This window comes from Xyrauchen texanus, chromosome 3 (genome assembly GCF_025860055.1).
Source record: "Xyrauchen texanus isolate HMW12.3.18 chromosome 3, RBS_HiC_50CHRs, whole genome shotgun sequence".
Lineage (NCBI taxonomy): Eukaryota > Metazoa > Chordata > Actinopteri > Cypriniformes > Catostomidae > Xyrauchen > Xyrauchen texanus.
Window position 1 is genome coordinate 57220788 of NC_068278.1, and position 17471 is coordinate 57238258.

Below are 17471 nucleotides of genomic sequence, written 5' to 3' on the forward strand. Positions count from 1 at the left end.
TTTGTTAAATAACTAAATCAAGTCAAAAGCTCCAAAAACTCCCATTAATGAGTTGCGAAGTGCATTTATTTGATGTTGCTTAATACAAACCTTTCAACAGTTTGATTGGATGTTTCCCAGTCACCACAGTGGAAACAATTTTCCTACCACTCGGCACCAAAGGTCAAATAATCAACCCCCCAACCCCCTCTTTGGAGGTTTGGGCCAGTTTCTATGTAAAATCCAGGGCTGAATTCTCTTCCCAGTCTGCCTCTGAATAACGATGACGTAAACAAACCTTTAATATCTTTTCCAGTCTCTCCACCAAAAGACCTGAGTATCACTGATGTCACTACAGAGAAGGTGGACCTCAAATGGAATAACGAGATGCTGGTGACGGAGTATGTGGTTACTTACGTCCCGACATCACCAGGCGGCCTGCAGGTGGACTTTCGAGTGCCTGGAGATCGCACCTTCGCAACTGTCTCCGAGCTGGAGCCTGGTATTGAGTACTTGATCAATGTTTATGCCATCCTCAACAACAAGAAGAGCGTGCCAGTCAGTGCCAGAGTGCCCACACGTATGTCTACGCATTCTAATCATACCTACACAAATACCTACACATGCAATCATTTATTTAACCTAGCCACAGTTAAACGTATAGGCTCTGTTCTAAGACCTGGTAAGCTGTCTCTGCAGGCAGTATTTGTAAGCACGCTCTCGATACTTCATTTTGAATCAAATTTAAGGCCGCATTGCATATACTTTTCACGGAGAAGGCACTGCCAGATTTCAATGTGAAATACATATATTTAATCCTGAGTATCACATCATTAGCTTAGCATAATGTCAGCAAGAAACTCACTTTTCAAGTCAGTTGTGAGTTGAAGCTACCATAGCGTTAGGAGTGCTATTTTTATTACGCAGATAAAAACGGTTACTTGAATGGAGTTTCCATTTCAGTTAGGTTGCTGCCTGTGTAGGAAGTAGACAGCAACAAGCTAAAAAAAACACAATCCAGTTGTTATATGTGCTGGTATACTGCTGCGTCATGCATATATAAATGAAGCCATTGTCAATATTTTTTTCAAACACGCCTCCATCTATTAAAGGTGCACTCAGTAATTTTTTTAAGTATGTTGATGTATTACACTAGACTTACTTAAGACTTACACTGACACCTAGTGGCCTGGATGCTGCATCGTCAAAACACAGTAGTTTTCAGTTACCAATGCCATTGTAGAAATGTAGTATTCACAGTCAGCCAGGGCTGGACTGGTAATCTGGCATACCGGGCATTTTCCCGGTGGGCCAACACACTTTGTGGCCATCAGAAGAACCGAGCGGGCCGGTGAGTCAGCCGTGAAATGGACCGAATGGGTCCCGATAAGCTAAAATGCAGAACAGACCACAAAACGGCGCCGCGATATGCAGAAAAGGACAAACACGTGATGATATGCATTAGTCAATAGTTGACCAGTTAATTGCCTCAAGCAACTGTGAATTCATCTCAGAATGTTGCCAATAAACTCTATTAAATATTATATTGTGAATCACAAACTGCTAATTAGCCTGCATTATTTCCCTCTAGATCTGCCACAGCCTGAAGGCCTGAAGTTTAAATCTGTCAGCGAAACGTCAGTGGACGTTTTGTGGGATCAGCTGAACATTCCATTCGACGGCTGGGAGCTCATTTTCCGCAACACTGTTAGTACCATCTTACAAGCTGTCGCCATGGAAATCACAAATTGGGAGACAATGAGCCAGTTTGCATGCTCTTACACTGATTATGCTTAATATGCAGACAACGAACAGTTACATGTACAATAAACGCCTTAAAATGGTTTTCCTGGTAAGGTCATAAACGGTTTATTGGAATATTCCAGGTTCAATATAAATTAAGCTCAATCGACAGCATTTGTGGCATAATGTTGATAACCACAAAAATGACCAGTGTGGTAAAAATCGCTTACGAACCTTTTCTGTGTAAAGTTATATCTAGTTTTACAACTTTATTGCCATGACGACGTAACGTCAGTGACAAATAACTAGAAGCTTATCCACCTAGACCAGTAGTCCACTGCAAAACGACGATATAAACAACTTTATAGCTTAAATAATACATACGTTTTATCAGAAGTGTGTTTATAAAATTATAAATGTGGCAGGGCGGAGGGCGGGGCCGGGTCGTGATCCTACACGCCCGGTCCCGTATTAGGCTAATCAAGCCTTCGAGAGGGATAAAGGTCGACTGCAGAGGATCAGTGAGAGAGAGGAGAGAGAGATGAAAAAAAAAAACACTTACTCGCCAGTTCTCCGATACGCCGTAGCTTGTTCCTCGGCCACTCCTCCACCCTCTATCGGACGACAGCCGCGCCTCTCCGGGCGGATCAGAGGCAGACCTCCAGCCCCTGGCGGACGGAACGCCCCGCCGCTTTCTCAGGGAACAGAAGGGGTATCCCCCGCCCCTGGCAGCGGTTCTCCCGCTCCAGGCGGTCAGCAGCGAGCCCCTCCCCGCTCGCGGTCTGCGGTCTCAAAACCCGTTGCGTTTCAGCAGCCGGTAGGCGACTCCTGCGCCGCTCCAGGCGGTCGGCTAGGAGCCTCTTCTCCCCTTGCGGTCAGCGGCCATCGTCCTCTTCCAGGCGGCTGGGTTCCTCGTGCCCCGGCAAACGGCCGCAGCTGCTCCGTTGGGGTGGACGGTAGTGGCGACGTATCCCTCCTCCTTCCCGGGTTTCGGCACCAGTGTAAAGGGATCAATGGAAAGGAGGAGGCGAGAACTGGCTTGACAATGTAAATAATATTTTAATAATAAACTGAAACAAAGGACAAACACACACACGACGGACATGTCCGTAAACGATCTCTCTCTCTCCTGCATGATCTTCTGCAGTCGACATTTATCCCTCTCGAAGGCTTGATTAGCTTAATACGGGACCGAGTGTGTAGGATCATGACCCGGCCCCGCCCTCCGCCCTGCCACAATAAGCTTCAAATAAGCCTTAAAACCCTCCAAAAACTGGCCCCATGCACTTCCATTGTACAGTAAGAGCCTCTATGTAATCATTTTTGCTTTTGTTTTTGTTTTTTTAAAGAAGGGACAAGTAGAAATAAATGTTGAGCTTATTTCATGAAGCCACAAATGCTGTCGATTGATCATAATTTCTATTGAACCCAGAAATTCCTTTTAGCAAAACATGTCTTCTTGCCAAATCACGAAATGTAAGTTTTTGCCTAATCCCCCCATTTTGCATTGCCTATAAAACCTTTATAACACACACGTTCTTACTGGGTTATCCAAAGTACGCAAAATTTGTGCGCTTGTCCCTTTATGTTTTGACGACAAAAGCTATAGAAAATCCTGATGATAATAAAGTTGCATGTAAACACGTTTTGTTTTTTTTATTTCTGCAGTATTTACTGTCACTCTCATGGGACAACATACATGTCAGCTGCATTACTGTATTTTATGCATGTTATCTCTGAAAATCATCACACATTCACTTATTCGTTATTTACTATAATAACGAATAAGTGATTTTTGACCGATAGTTGATTTTGCCGATACCGATAAATAAGCTGGTGGGAAACGATTAATCGGCTGATAGTTTTGAAATAGATTTATAGAATGTTAAAAATGTTTGATATTTTTTCCTTACTATGATGGGCACAGATATAGAGGCTACACAAAACGAATAAAATTCAAGCTGCAGTTTATTATCCCAATATTAAGCAGAAAAAAATGAGGTTTAGTACAAAGATTTTGTGCATAGCACAGGAGATTTAACTATAAACAAGCCGAAACACTCCGGGTACTCTTATTTTGAAACGATGAAGACTTGGCCCAATACATTGCTCTATATTGAATTATTGACCAAATATGCTTTTTATTTACCAGAAGGATTTCAGATTTCACTCTGGATAGTTCACCCAAAAATGATCAATTATTCAACCTTATACCATCCCAGATGTGTCTGATATTCTTTCCTCTACAGGACACAAAAGAAGATTTTTCGAAGACTATCTCAGCTCTGTTGGTCCTTTTAAGGCAAGTGAATGGTGGCCAGCAGCATAAATTATCCAAACAAATCAAGTGGTTAAATCCATATCTTCAGAAGAAATATGATAGGTGAGGGCGAGAAACAGATCAATATTTTAGTCCTTTTTTACTTTAAACCTCAGCTTTCACTTTCAGGTGTGAAAGTGAAACTGAACAGGTGCCACGTAACTTTCAGATGTAAAAGTGAAAGTGGAGATTTGTAGTAAAAATGACTTAAATATTGATCTGTTTCTCACCCACACCTATTACATATCTTCTGAAGATATGTATTTAACCACTGGAGTCTTATGGATTACTTTTATGCTGCCTTTATGTGCTTATTTGGCCATTCACTTGCATTGTATGGACCTACAGAGCTGAGATATTCTTCTAAAAACCTTTACTTGTGTTCTGCTGAAGAAAGAAAGTCACACATCTGGGATGACGTGAGAGTGAGTAAATGAGGAGAGATATTTGGGTGAGCTATCCCTTTAATGGGGAACAAGGTTTATTATTATTCACAAGAAGTTGCTGACGGGGCATGTTTCCATATAGTTGCATTTTCCTTTGCATGTTCTCACTTCAATTTAGAACACTTGACTTATTTAATCAAAATAACACAATATATATTGAAGTTGTGGTCATAAAATGTTGTCAATGAGGAAAGATTTAGATGAGGTGTTTTATTTCACTTCTAGAGGCCACTGTTATATTGTAGAACCAATCCGTTCTAACTATCGAATTCTCCAGTGCTGGCCCAGAGGAACACAGAGGAATTAAAAAAACACTATAGGCATAGATATTTGCAGATCACAACAGTTCCAAAAAATAAACTATTGGCACAGATTAATAGGTAAAACTGATAAATCGGTCTAACTCACTAAACTGTATATTAAATGCCACATAGTCGACTACATTGGGAAACAGTAGGCAAAATTTGACTAACCCTTCTGTTGTGTTCCAGTCATTTTGACCCAGATTACTTTTTAATTTTTTTTACTTAATCCAATTGGAATTCTTGACTTTGTTCACATATGGTATCTGAAAACACACACACAAAAAAAAAAACATTTGGACCATTTTCTTTCAATTTTTATTGGAGGATTATATCACTTTGTCACACTTGTTGTGTACAATATGTTACGTGAGCACATACTGTATGTGCTTGTGTATTTGCTCACACAAAGTCCTCGGACATGTGCGCGCACACACACAAATTCACACACACACACACACACACATCGTGTGTTGAGCACCATTTTGTGCATCATCTTTCCATGTACTCTCTTTAAGGAATATTTTAAGATCATATGTTGTATTTGGGCTCGTTTGAATCAGGATAGTCTGCTGTTAGTTACAATATGTCAATGTCTATGTTATATGTATGTTTCAGAAAGTAATAAGGAAAAACATGTCAAAAAGACACTCCTGTTTATTATATCTGTGTGTGTCTGTGGGAATTTCATACACTAAATCTCAGTGCAGTTTGACCTCTGAGTGAATCAAATTTGCTCATTGCATTCTACAAATTGAGACCGCCTCAACACAGTTAATCTCATCTTGTTGATGGTTCTACCAACTCTAAATATAAAAATAAAAACAATAAAAAGCATTATTTAAGAACTGATAAGATAAACTATATGCATTGTAAAGTCCAGATTCTAAGCTTTAAAATGACACCTATTTTGTTCAGAAAGCAAGTGGTTATTCATGTATAATGTAAATATATATATATATTCTTTGTTTTCCACAGGGAGTGTCCCTCCTTCTATAAAAATTTTTTTTTTAAATATATATATATATATATATATATATATATATATATATATATATATTTTTTTTTAAATATATATACATATATATATACATATATATATATTTTTTTATATATATATGTATACATATTTTTTTATTTGTATTTTTAAAAAAAAATAAATAAATAAATATATATATATATATATATATATATATATATATATATATATATATATATATATATATATATATAAAAATATATATATATATATATATATATATATTTTTTTTTTATATATATATATATATATTTTTATATATATATATATATATATATATATATATATATATTTTTTTTTTTTTAATGTTCAAAAAAGTGTTCATAATTATAAAAAAAAGTTGATAAAATTAACTAATTTAATGCAATATCTTGTGATAATGTATGCAATATGAGAGATTTATAAACAGGCTTAGTGGGCGGGTCATTTTTGACCGGGAACACAAAATGTGCATGGCCTGTTGCATCATAGCGCTCTCTGCTCAAAACTCAGCAAAAAAAAATGTGCAACAAAGATCATCCAGTGTGAAAATTTGCTAAACTTTGCAAGAAAAGTGTTTCTAAATTTCATTGGATACCCCTGACTATTTTTATGTAAATAAACGCATATAATTAAGGGTGGGTTATTTTTGTTTTTCATGTACCGTGAAAGTGAACAAAGATCAACAATTATTGTGAAAATGTTTTAGCCCCCCTCAAGGTTTCCTGTGGATAATCTGGCTGTCGAGAGGAAGTAATGAAGAGTCCTGCCCTAGCTCCTAAATACTTGAAACACTTTCATTCGTTTAATAACTGACAGTAAAACCGATTGTAAATTTTGCCGTGTACCAGCTGGAAGCACATAACATGTCAACCTTTAGTTCACTGCAAAGATTCACACACCAGTTTCGTCATTAGACAGTCCCAGGTGCCAGGGTTATACGGCCATGTGTCTTGATTTAGAGTCCATCCATCTTTAAACGATTTAAGACAAAATAATAGACGATTTAAATGATAATCACTGTTTATTAGCAACGATGTGAACTGGCATTCCTCTGTGTGAGTCAGTGGCGCAGCCATGATATCATAGACTCGTTTAAGGAGCCATAAAAAGAACCACTTTGCTTGTGTTCAATATAGTCCATATGTTCACACTTATCGCGCGCTAGACATTTTAATAGGTTTCGCCAAAAAAGAATTAAAAGATTTAAATGAGACAAAATTTGTTGGAATATTTGAGCTTTCTGTGTTTTCATTTTTTCTCAATAACAGAAAGAAGACAACGGGGAGATTGCGCACACACTCAAACCTTCTCAGACCAACTTCGAGCAAACAGGACTTGGCCCAGGACAGGAGTATGAAGTCTCTGTGGGTGTCATAAAGAACAACACCAAAGGACCTCAGACAATCTCCACTGTAGTTACAAGTAACAAACCTTCCTACTTTATTAAAGTCTTGCAGTTAACGCTGAAGACAATTCAAGTGACAAAGAAGCTTCAGAATGGCTTTTTATCCATGCAGTAATTTATGTGTGTATCAGCCATGATCTGCTTCTGGGAAACTGCTTTAAAGTCTTGGAGGTCGAAGGCGAAACTATCTTAGCGCTAAAGAATTTGAGGTCCTTCTGTTTGGAAAGGCCAAAACGAAGAAGGGCCATCATTTAACCTCACGAAACGTCTGGCGTGGGCCGGCCAAAAGAGATTTAACAGCCCAATTCAGTGCTTAACTGTGAGAATTTTGGAAGAACTATGTGTCTCACTTGACATTTACAGCCATTGCACAGATGAGAACCGCGATAGCAAGAAATAACGTGTCTTTGTAGGGCCTTGACTTCTGACAGTAGATAGTGTATTTCCTGAATGCTCAGATATGTTCAGATTGTCACAGTATCTGTTGTGGTTAATCCGTTTCACTTGATATATGTGTCCCAATGCATTACTTGGTTCTATTAAGTGCACGAAAGGGTTTTAGAGACGTTGAATCAATTTAGATGGCCTGAACAAGTGTATTAGTGGTCTTTGCTAAGGAAAGCATTAGTTACAGGTTTGTTCAAACATCTATCCCTAAAGTATTAAACTTCTGCATGGAAAAATAGCATACAAATAAACTTAATTCACAAGAACAACTAAATTCCAATGAGGTTAGAAAAATTGAAAACAAGGCAAAATATGACTATGAAAATGATGTTTGGAATGCTTCTTCTTCAGAAAATATAAACATATTGCTTTAAATCTACTGGAGATATTGTTGAAGTAATTAGATATTTAAGCATATGTTGGAAATTTTATAAATAACACATTTTTAAGACACAAAAAAAAATACGTGTTAATAATTGACCTCACTAAATGTTATTAGATTTATGCTATATAAAAACAGCAACAACAAAAAGAAATTCCAATGATGTTCGATAAATAAACATCACTTACAGCACATTTTATGTCATCTTGTTTTAAGGAAGTCTGTATATTTTTAATTGAAAACAAGTCAAAATACGGATTTAGAAAATTATGTTTTCAGTGCATATACTGTATGAAAAATTGAATTAATTCACAAATTTATCTCAATATCTTATGCAATTTTCTTTCTTAAGTAAATCTTTATTACATATAATTTAACGGGAAATGTCAAAATACTGATTTTATGGAATTTATTAACTTCAGAAAATGTAAAGATCTTGGTGTGAATCTAGTGAAGCTATTGTTGGAGTTATTGCTAGTGAAGTATTTGTTCTGAATTAAAAAACATGACACTATTTTCAACAGAAAATAATCTTTTTCTTTTCTTTCTTTCTTCTTATTTTAATCATTAACCTAACTAAATTATGTTAGAAACAGAAAAATTCCAAAGATGTTAGAAAAATAAAATACATTTTCAGGGTTTTCTATGTAAGCAAGTCTTAATGTATTATACAATTTTCTTACTCAAGTAAATTCATCTTATTTTAATGATGTTTGAATATTTGAATATAAAACAAGGCAAAATAATGATTACGAAAATAATATTATGAATGTATTTTCTTCAGAAATTGTACAAATCTTGGTGTGAAGCTATTGTTGGAGTTATCGCTAGTGAAGGATTTGTTCTGAATTTAAAAAATGACAATTTTCAACAGAAAATTATCTTTTTTTCTCATAATTTTAAGCATTAACCTAACTAAATTTTGTTAGATTTTTGCTTTACAAAAAGAAGAAAACAAATACAACAAGATTAGAAAAATAAATATTATTAACAAAATATTCTATGAAAAAAAGTCTTAACGTTTTATGCAATTTCCTTTCTCAAGATACTTTATCTTGTTTTAATGATGTTTCGATATTTCTAATGGGAAAACAATTACGAAAATAATCTTTGAAATTTATTTTCTTCAGAAAATGTAAAAATCTTGGTGTAAGTCTAGTGAGAGACTGCTAGTGAAGTATATGTTTTGAATTTCATAAATATCACTATTTTCAACAGAATATAATTGCAAAAAATAAGTATATTATTGTGTTTTTGTTTAAAGCAGTAACCACTCTAAATTTACTTTGATATATTATTAAAAAAAAATACAATTAGATTAGAAAAAAATTGTTTATTCACAATATATTCTATGAAAATATTTTTTGCAATTTTATTTCTCAAGTGAATTCATCTTGTTTTAATATTTCAATTAATTGTCTAAATATCTGAATGACAAAAACGAGGCAAATGCTGATTACAAAAATAATTTTTGGAATTTATTTTCTTAAATTCATGTAAAAATGTAAAAATCTTGGTGTAAATCTAGTGAAGCTATTGTTGGAGTTATTACAAGTGAAGGATTTATTCTGCATTTCATTAATTACACTATTTCCAACAGAATATAATCATAAAAAAATAAATATACAGTAAATATATTGGTTTTTTTAAGCATTAAGCTAACACATTTTTTTTTAATTTATGCTTAAAAAATGAAGGGGGAAAAAAACTATTAGATTAAAATATATTCTATGAAAACATTTATTAAATGTTATGCAATTTTCTTTCTCAAATGAATTTATCTGGTTTTAATGATGTTTTTTTTATGTGAAAAAGTGAGTAAAAAAAACAGACTATGAAAATAAAAATCGGTATTGGTAAAAATCTAGGTGTGGATCTAGTGAAGCTATTGTTGGCCTTAAAGGACACTATTTTAAACGGAATATAATCTTTCCTATTACTGTAGGAATTGATTCTCCTGGGCAGATTGATGTTGATGATGTGACAGACAGATCTGCAGTGATCTCCTGGTCTAGACCTGTAGCTCAGGTGGATGGTTTCATGCTGTCATATGGGCCGAGCACAGACCCATCAGACCGTCGCAATGTCACCTTGTCGGCTACAAACACACAGCACAACCTGGAACACCTGAAACCCGATACTGACTACAGAGTTTCTGTCAGTTCAACAAGGGGAGACATGACCAGTGAACCGATCTTTAAGAGCTTCACCACAGGTACCAAAACTCTAGAGATGATGTCTAAACTCCATTATTGATTTGTGATATGAACACAGCCATAAGGGGTGGCTGTGGCTCAGGTGGTAGAGCGGGTCGGCTGCCAATCGCAGGGTTGGCGGCTTGATTCCTGTCCCACATGACTCCACATGCCAAAGTGTCCTTGGGCAAGACACTGAACCCCAAGTTGCTCCCAATGGCAGGCTAGCACCTTGCATGGCAGCTCTGCCATCATTGGTGTGTGTGTGTGTGTGCTATATAAAAGTGCTATATAAGTGCAGACCGTTTACCATTTCCCATAAATATGTATATAAGTAGGAGTTTGGCATAGGAGTGTAACACAAATAAACACTGAAGAACAAAAGAGTTGCATCAATACTGATAAAGTTTGATGATCACCCTAGGCCTGGATTCTCCCACTGACCTCAAAGTTGTTGACCAGACAGACAGCAGCATCACAGTGGAATGGAAAAACAGCCGCTCATCAGTCGACGGCTACCGAATAAAGTATGGCCCGATCGCTGGAGGTGCTCATGGTGAAGAAATGTTCCCTAGAGAAGCAGGAGACAAAACATGGGCCACGATAACTGGTACAAACATTGAGATGCACTTGTTTCCAAACTGTTAGAGACGGCATTGATGTCAAATTAACTGTTGTGTTGAATTAAGCAGTTGTTTATTGTATGTTTTGCAGGTCTGAAGCCTGGTACAGAGTTTGGCATTGGCGTCACAGCTATTAAGAATGAGAGAGAGAGTCAGCCAGCCACTACAAATGCTCTGACTGGTGAGATTATCTCTCTATACATTAACTTTGTACTTACATATATCAGAATGAGCTTCATTGCCAAGTGTTCTCATGTACACAAGGAATTTATTTTCTGGTGATGAGAAACAAGTGCACACAGAACATTAAATCAAGGTAAGAGTATACATGGACATACAAATAATAGGACATATAACAGAATGGCGTATGCACTTGTGCAAGTGGTAATATATGTGGGGTATGTACAGTTATTGAATTACATGAGATATGTATTTACATTATTGCACTATGGGGGAGTCCTGAGGCAGTTTGATTGTTCATGAGGAAAATAGCCTGAGGGTAAAAACTGTTCTTGTGCCTGGATATCATGGTGCTCAGTGCTCTGTAGCGCTGACCAGAGGGCAACAGTTCGAAGAGGAAGTGGGCAGGGTGTGTGGGGTCCAAAGTGATTCTACCTGCACGTTTCCTCACTCTGGAGACGTACAGGTCTTGGAGGGTGGGCAGGGGGGCCACCATTGTTCCTCTCAGCAGTCCTGAGTGTTCGTTTATGGTTTCCTTCTGTCTGATTTGGTGGCTGAACCAAGTAATTATTCATGCTTAACTAGTGCATTACTGTGAACCCTTAAAATAAAGCGTTTCTGTTAACGACATGTACACATACATAGATAGACAATGTGGTGTGCGTGGAATGAAGGTATCAAAGGCCGTGCAAAACTACTTGTTTTATTACTTTGTGTTGAATCACAACTACACTGTATTGCAGCACAGATTGTCACCATGAGTGACTGCATTGTGAGTCTCTACAGCTGCTCTTATATCTGAACTTCCACCCACACAGATCTGGATGCACCACGAGACCTGGAAGTACAAGACTCCACTGAAACCACTCTTGAAGTGGTCTGGAAGAGGCCCAGAGCCAAGATCTCCAACTACAAGCTGGCGTTCATCTCTGCTGGCGGCCGAGGGAACGAAGTCAAGCTGCCTGCAGCTGCTACCACTCACACCCTGAACGGGTTGTTACCTGGCATGCGCTACAACATCACCCTCGTGGCCGAACGCGATCGGAGAAGAAGTGCTGCTTCGACCACGACTGCGTCGACAGGTGAGGGCTTCCAGTTGTATTGAGATCCACAGTTCTTCACTTTATTGCTATGTCATGTTTTTGTTATGTTTCAGGTACGGGCATCAGAGATTGTGGTTTTGAAAATGATCTTGACTAACTTTTATTTGTGTTTTTGCTCCCCATATATCCAAATAGAATGAGCTGTCTTAGGGGCCATTCAGACTGAATGTGTGAAAAGACACTGAAAAACAGCGAGACGCAGTGCAACTGTCAAACACGTCCATTAAGAGCATCAGGGACGGATTATGACTTGCAAAGGCCCTGGGGCCAATCTCCAAGGGCCCCCCTCCACCCAAAAGTTGTTGGGGGTGGTCGTTATTCATGCCCAAAATGGTTTTCAAGCGGGGGGGTCACCAAACTAGATCACGCACCTTTCAAGCCCAGGGCACCCCCAAGTAGTCAAGGGCCCCCTTGGTAGTCAAGGGCCCCTGGGCACTGTCCCCAATGACCTGGTCGGTAATCCGTCCTTGGTTTCCAAAATGATTGAAAATAGGGATGCACCGATATGGAATTTCTGGGCCGTTAACCGATAATTACCAGCTTATTGTGGACTATACCGATACCAATAACCAATATTTAGAAAAAAGCTTCTCATGTCTTCAAGTTTAATTTGAAAAATATGTGTCATTTAAAAGCTTGGAATTTAAATTTGGCAGATGTAACATGAACCAGAAATGTTCCTATATTACAGATGAATGCTGATCTGAATGACAAATAAATGACAATACACTTGCATAAATTGTATGGGGGCCCATTTATTTCAGTGTTTACTGTAATCCCGATGACTCGCTCACCGAGATAGAATAGTGAACTTCAAACAGCTGTAATAATGCATCAAACCAAAATGAGGCGATAAATTCCCTGTAATGAACATTAAACAACAAAACACACAAAACTAACCCTAATCTCTGTGTACATGGTGTAATATTTATGCTAACAGTCAGACTGCGAGTGCAGTTGTGGTTTTGCCACCTTGAGTCACTCTGTGAGAATTTTCAAGAAAATGCACCACTTAAGGTTGTGTTTAGACTTGCTATGCTGTTCTGTATGTCTCAATGTGTTATTTCCCATTATAGAGCGGGTTGGCCACTAATCGCAAGATTGGCAATTAGATTCCCGGCCCACACGACACCACATGCCGAAGTGTCCTTGGGCAAGACACTGAACCCCAAGTTGCTCCCAATGGTAGGCTAGTGCCTTGCATGGCTGCTCTGCCATCATTGGTGTGTGAATGTGTGTGTGAATGGGTGAATGAATACCGCTAAGTTTAAAAAGGAGCTATAAGTGCTGACCATTTACCATTTATCCTCACAGAGCAACATGAGCTTGGCTCAGCCGCAAGCAAATAAACTGTATCAAATTATTAGCAAAAATATCGTCTGTAATTCCATTATCGGTGCGATTATAATGTTTCCATGTTATCGTCTAATAATATATCGGCCGCCGATATATCGTGCATCCCTAATTGAAAAACAGCTGAAACAGACACAAAAACATGTTCAGTGTGAACGGCCCCTTTGGTTCGAAACATGCTCTATGCAAGTGCATGAATGCAAACGTTCATGATGAAATTTGTGCAACCCAAAATGTGTCAGTACTTGTGTACTGAGGTTCATTATCGCCTCAGAAGAGTATGTGCAACAGGGTGGCAAACTTGCAATGTTGGCCAACAATTCACGTCTGCATTTGCGTACTTGTGTAAAGTACATTTCTGGCCATAGTTTACAACACTGTGTTCAAACCAGCTTCAATGCAATAATGCGACAAGCTAGAAAAGCAGCCATGACCACCACAAGCGCAAAGGCGGTCGCTCTGTATATATTTCTCCACCGCCATGCTGGGTAGCCCCGCCCATTGTGAAATCTCATTGGTTTAAATTTCAGCTCCACATAGCTGTTTATTAAACACCAAATATGTTCTGATTGGCTGTTATTGTACTCGAAGCCATTTCCCATTCTTTTTGGACAGACAAATTACTTGTCGCTTGAGACTTGCATGGTTAGAACACAGTGAGTTGCATTTGCTAATAAGTTATTTACTTGATACAAATACTTAGTTGTATTTTTATGTACCTGCCTGGATGATATTCAATCATAGCTGGTCTTGGCGATGAGAAATGCACGTGTTATGTTATCAGAAGCCTCACTTGTTGTTCTTCCATTTTTATGTTTCTTTGTTTTGTTTTTTGTAGCATCTTTCACTTTTTATCTAGCCAACACATTCCCTGAGATTAGTTCTGTCAAAGGCATGGATGACAATGTCATTAGCTTTGTGTCTCTCGACAACTCAGAGAGCCCATTCTCTGGGAGTGGACACGAGGATCCGGCTGGCACCTTGATCGTGTCTAATGTCACATTCAATGGATTCGATCTCATGTGGGAGTCAAATAAATACATTGGCTATGATAGTTACACTGTAGAACTTAAAGATTTCTCAGGGAAATGGAACAAGGAGGTTCATCTCCACGGGGAGGTGGCAGGCACTAAAATCCGGGGTTTAAGGCCATCCACAAAGTATCATGTAAAGCTTTATGGAATATCCAGTAACCAAAGGTCTTCACTTCTAGAGGCAGTTGCTGTTACAGGTATAAACTTTACTTTGGGTTTCAAGTTACTTGTATTACCAATCTAATCACTTAGTACCATGGCAATTAAATTAATTTAATATGTCTTAAGGATGGTATGACAAATTTTGCATGATATAAAGGCTCCCATATGGGATATGGTTGAGCACGTAGAAATGCATGAGGATGTCATCAACAACTGGATGTGTATATGCCTGCTTATTAGCTCATACCATAAAGATCCACAAAAGCCTTTAGGAAAACTGTAACTACCGAAAGACAGAACGAAATTGTGTGGTGAAAATGCATGTCGAAATGCATTGAAAAGCAGAGTTGGGCAACACCTTGAATTCAAATGGCCACAACGTACAGGATTTTAAATTGGAATTTGAATCGCAAATGTTGAGCAATTCCACGGAAATTTCAAACACATCATGGGAAAAATAAAAAGTTTTAACCAAAGGAACAAAACCCACTTTTAAATTCTCTATAATAGTAGTATAATAGATATAATGGATAATTCCGTCCAGACCGCTAGAGGGCGCCGCTTGCTCACACAGTGCTGACTGAAGTGCTGAATGCAGACTATCGCTGCGTCCAAATATTCATACTTCCCTACTATATAGTATGCCAAAAACAGTATGCCAAAGGAGTAGTATATCAGAATTCACAGTATTCATGAAGCAGTATGAGAGAAGTACCCGGATGACATACTATTTCCGGTGAGATTCTGAAGTGCGGATTAATTGGACATTTAACTATCCCATAATCCCTCAGGAGCTGAGGTGACGTCACATTCAAAACGCTAGATTTAAAAGAGAGGTGGTGAATCACAAGGCGGACACCTTCTTCTCAACTATAAGTACTATATATACCAAGATAATTGTTCCTTGTGCTTAATTGAGGCTTGTTTAACAAAACCAGTGCTGATAGTTTTCACGGTTGTTGTACCTACACCATATATGCGGGTCACAAGACAATGCCCACGTCCCCGGATGAAGTATGTCTGAAATCTATTCATACTACTCGCATGCATACCTAAAAGAACCTACTGTTTTGCCGAAAGATAAGTACGTCCTTTATCAAATACAGCACATACTGTGACAGTACACAGTTTCGGATGCAGGGTATGTTTTGAAACGCAGCCTTTTAATGTTTAAAGTAGTAATCGTGCAAGGTCATATTGCATATCTTAATTCAATCAATGATGCAGCATTAATGAATGATGCATAGGAGATGCATGATAACAAGTGGTGGTGGCGTAGTGGGCTAAAGCACATAACTGGTAATCAGAAGGTCGCCGGTTCGATCACCACAGCCACCACCATTGTGTCCTTGAACAAGGCACTTAACTCCAGGTTGCTCCGGGGGGATTGTCCCTGTAATAAGTGCACTGTAAGTAGCTTTGGATAAAATTTAAATGTAATGAGTATCATACCAAAGTCTCAAAAGTCAAAGTATTGTGGCTATTATTATTTCTAGATTGTGCATTTCAATTCTCAGAATTTTTACAATGTGTGTTACTAATTAAATATAAATAAACCATCAGTTTTTTATATCTGCGTTTTCATGCTTATAACTGATATGCTGATGGTTTTAATTTGGTCCTTGATTGGCCAATAAATATCTGAGCACATACATCGGTGCATCCCTAATAAATATATATATATATATTAGTGGCATTTCAAACATTGATTATGCGATGTTTTCAGGAAATTCCCCATATGTTGTGTTTATGATAATTAATGGGAAATTCATGCAGTATAATGAAGCATATTGATTTTAAAACTACATTTACAGCATAGGTGCTTTCATTACTTATTTAGCATATTAAGCATGAATTATTTATTAATGAACTTATGCAATTAAAATGTTTACACAATTAGTTATGTTGTAATTTGAATTCCAATTTATTTCCACTTTCATAAATTCAATTTCTACATCCTGTCTGCTACTTCAATTCAAATTTGTTTCAAATTCAGTTATTTAATGGGAATTTAAAAGGCATTCTCAATTCAACACAATGGTGCTCAACTCTGCTGATTACCACAGTATATTGCTCGTTATGTTTTTTTGACCCCTTTAAGCCCTCAAAATAACTTCATGCATGTGTTTCTCTCAAAACCTCTTGAGATATGCATGGATTCCCCATCAGTCTGAAGTGTCCCATGTACTTTCCTTTGGAGGACTACTTGGAAACTTCATCATTTAATGGCTCATCAAAGCCATTAATGTCAGACATAATCATTTAAATCCACATACAGGAATGTAGATTTGAATTACTGAAGATCACAGATATCTGATCATTTGCATGCAAAGGAAGCTTTATTGCCTGCAGCATTTCAAACCTCATATTTCATTGAAACTTTCAGACAGCATGTTGCAATTGTGTGTACCTCGTGATAAAACACCATTTTTAAAAAGGGTTGACACAAACATGTTGGTCACGTACACACTGTTACAAGTTTTGACTTCATGTGAGTGAATTCCTTAAAAATATTGCCGTATGTGTACTGAATACAGGAGTCACACCCGAAATTTCAATGGTTGATGTAGTCAGGGCTGGAAATGCGGGGGAACGGAGTTTACGGAGTGAATTTCATGGGGGAACAGCATTCCCGTTCAAACTGGCTACATCTTTTCTCCACTAAATAGCATATTCCGCCCATAAATGTGTGGGATATTCTGCGTCTGTGGTTGTACAATGTTAACTATCGTAACTTGCCAGAACACATTCAAGCAACAGATCGACAGATGCACAT

The 17471-nt window shown here is 37.7% G+C and overlaps 1 protein-coding gene across 1 annotated transcript in view; it reads left to right on the forward strand.

Annotated features, from left to right (window-relative positions):
* Positions 1-17471, forward strand: part of LOC127623091 (tenascin-like) — a 69316-nt gene that overhangs the window by 19278 nt on the left and 32567 nt on the right. Inside the window, exons 4-11 of the mRNA XM_052097340.1 lie at positions 296-559; positions 1571-1686; positions 7080-7233; positions 9991-10260; positions 10665-10850; positions 10955-11044; positions 11862-12125; positions 14338-14730. Of these exons, the coding sequence (XP_051953300.1) occupies positions 296-559; positions 1571-1686; positions 7080-7233; positions 9991-10260; positions 10665-10850; positions 10955-11044; positions 11862-12125; positions 14338-14730 (1737 nt within the window). The remainder of the gene's footprint in view (positions 1-295; positions 560-1570; positions 1687-7079; positions 7234-9990; positions 10261-10664; positions 10851-10954; positions 11045-11861; positions 12126-14337; positions 14731-17471) is intronic.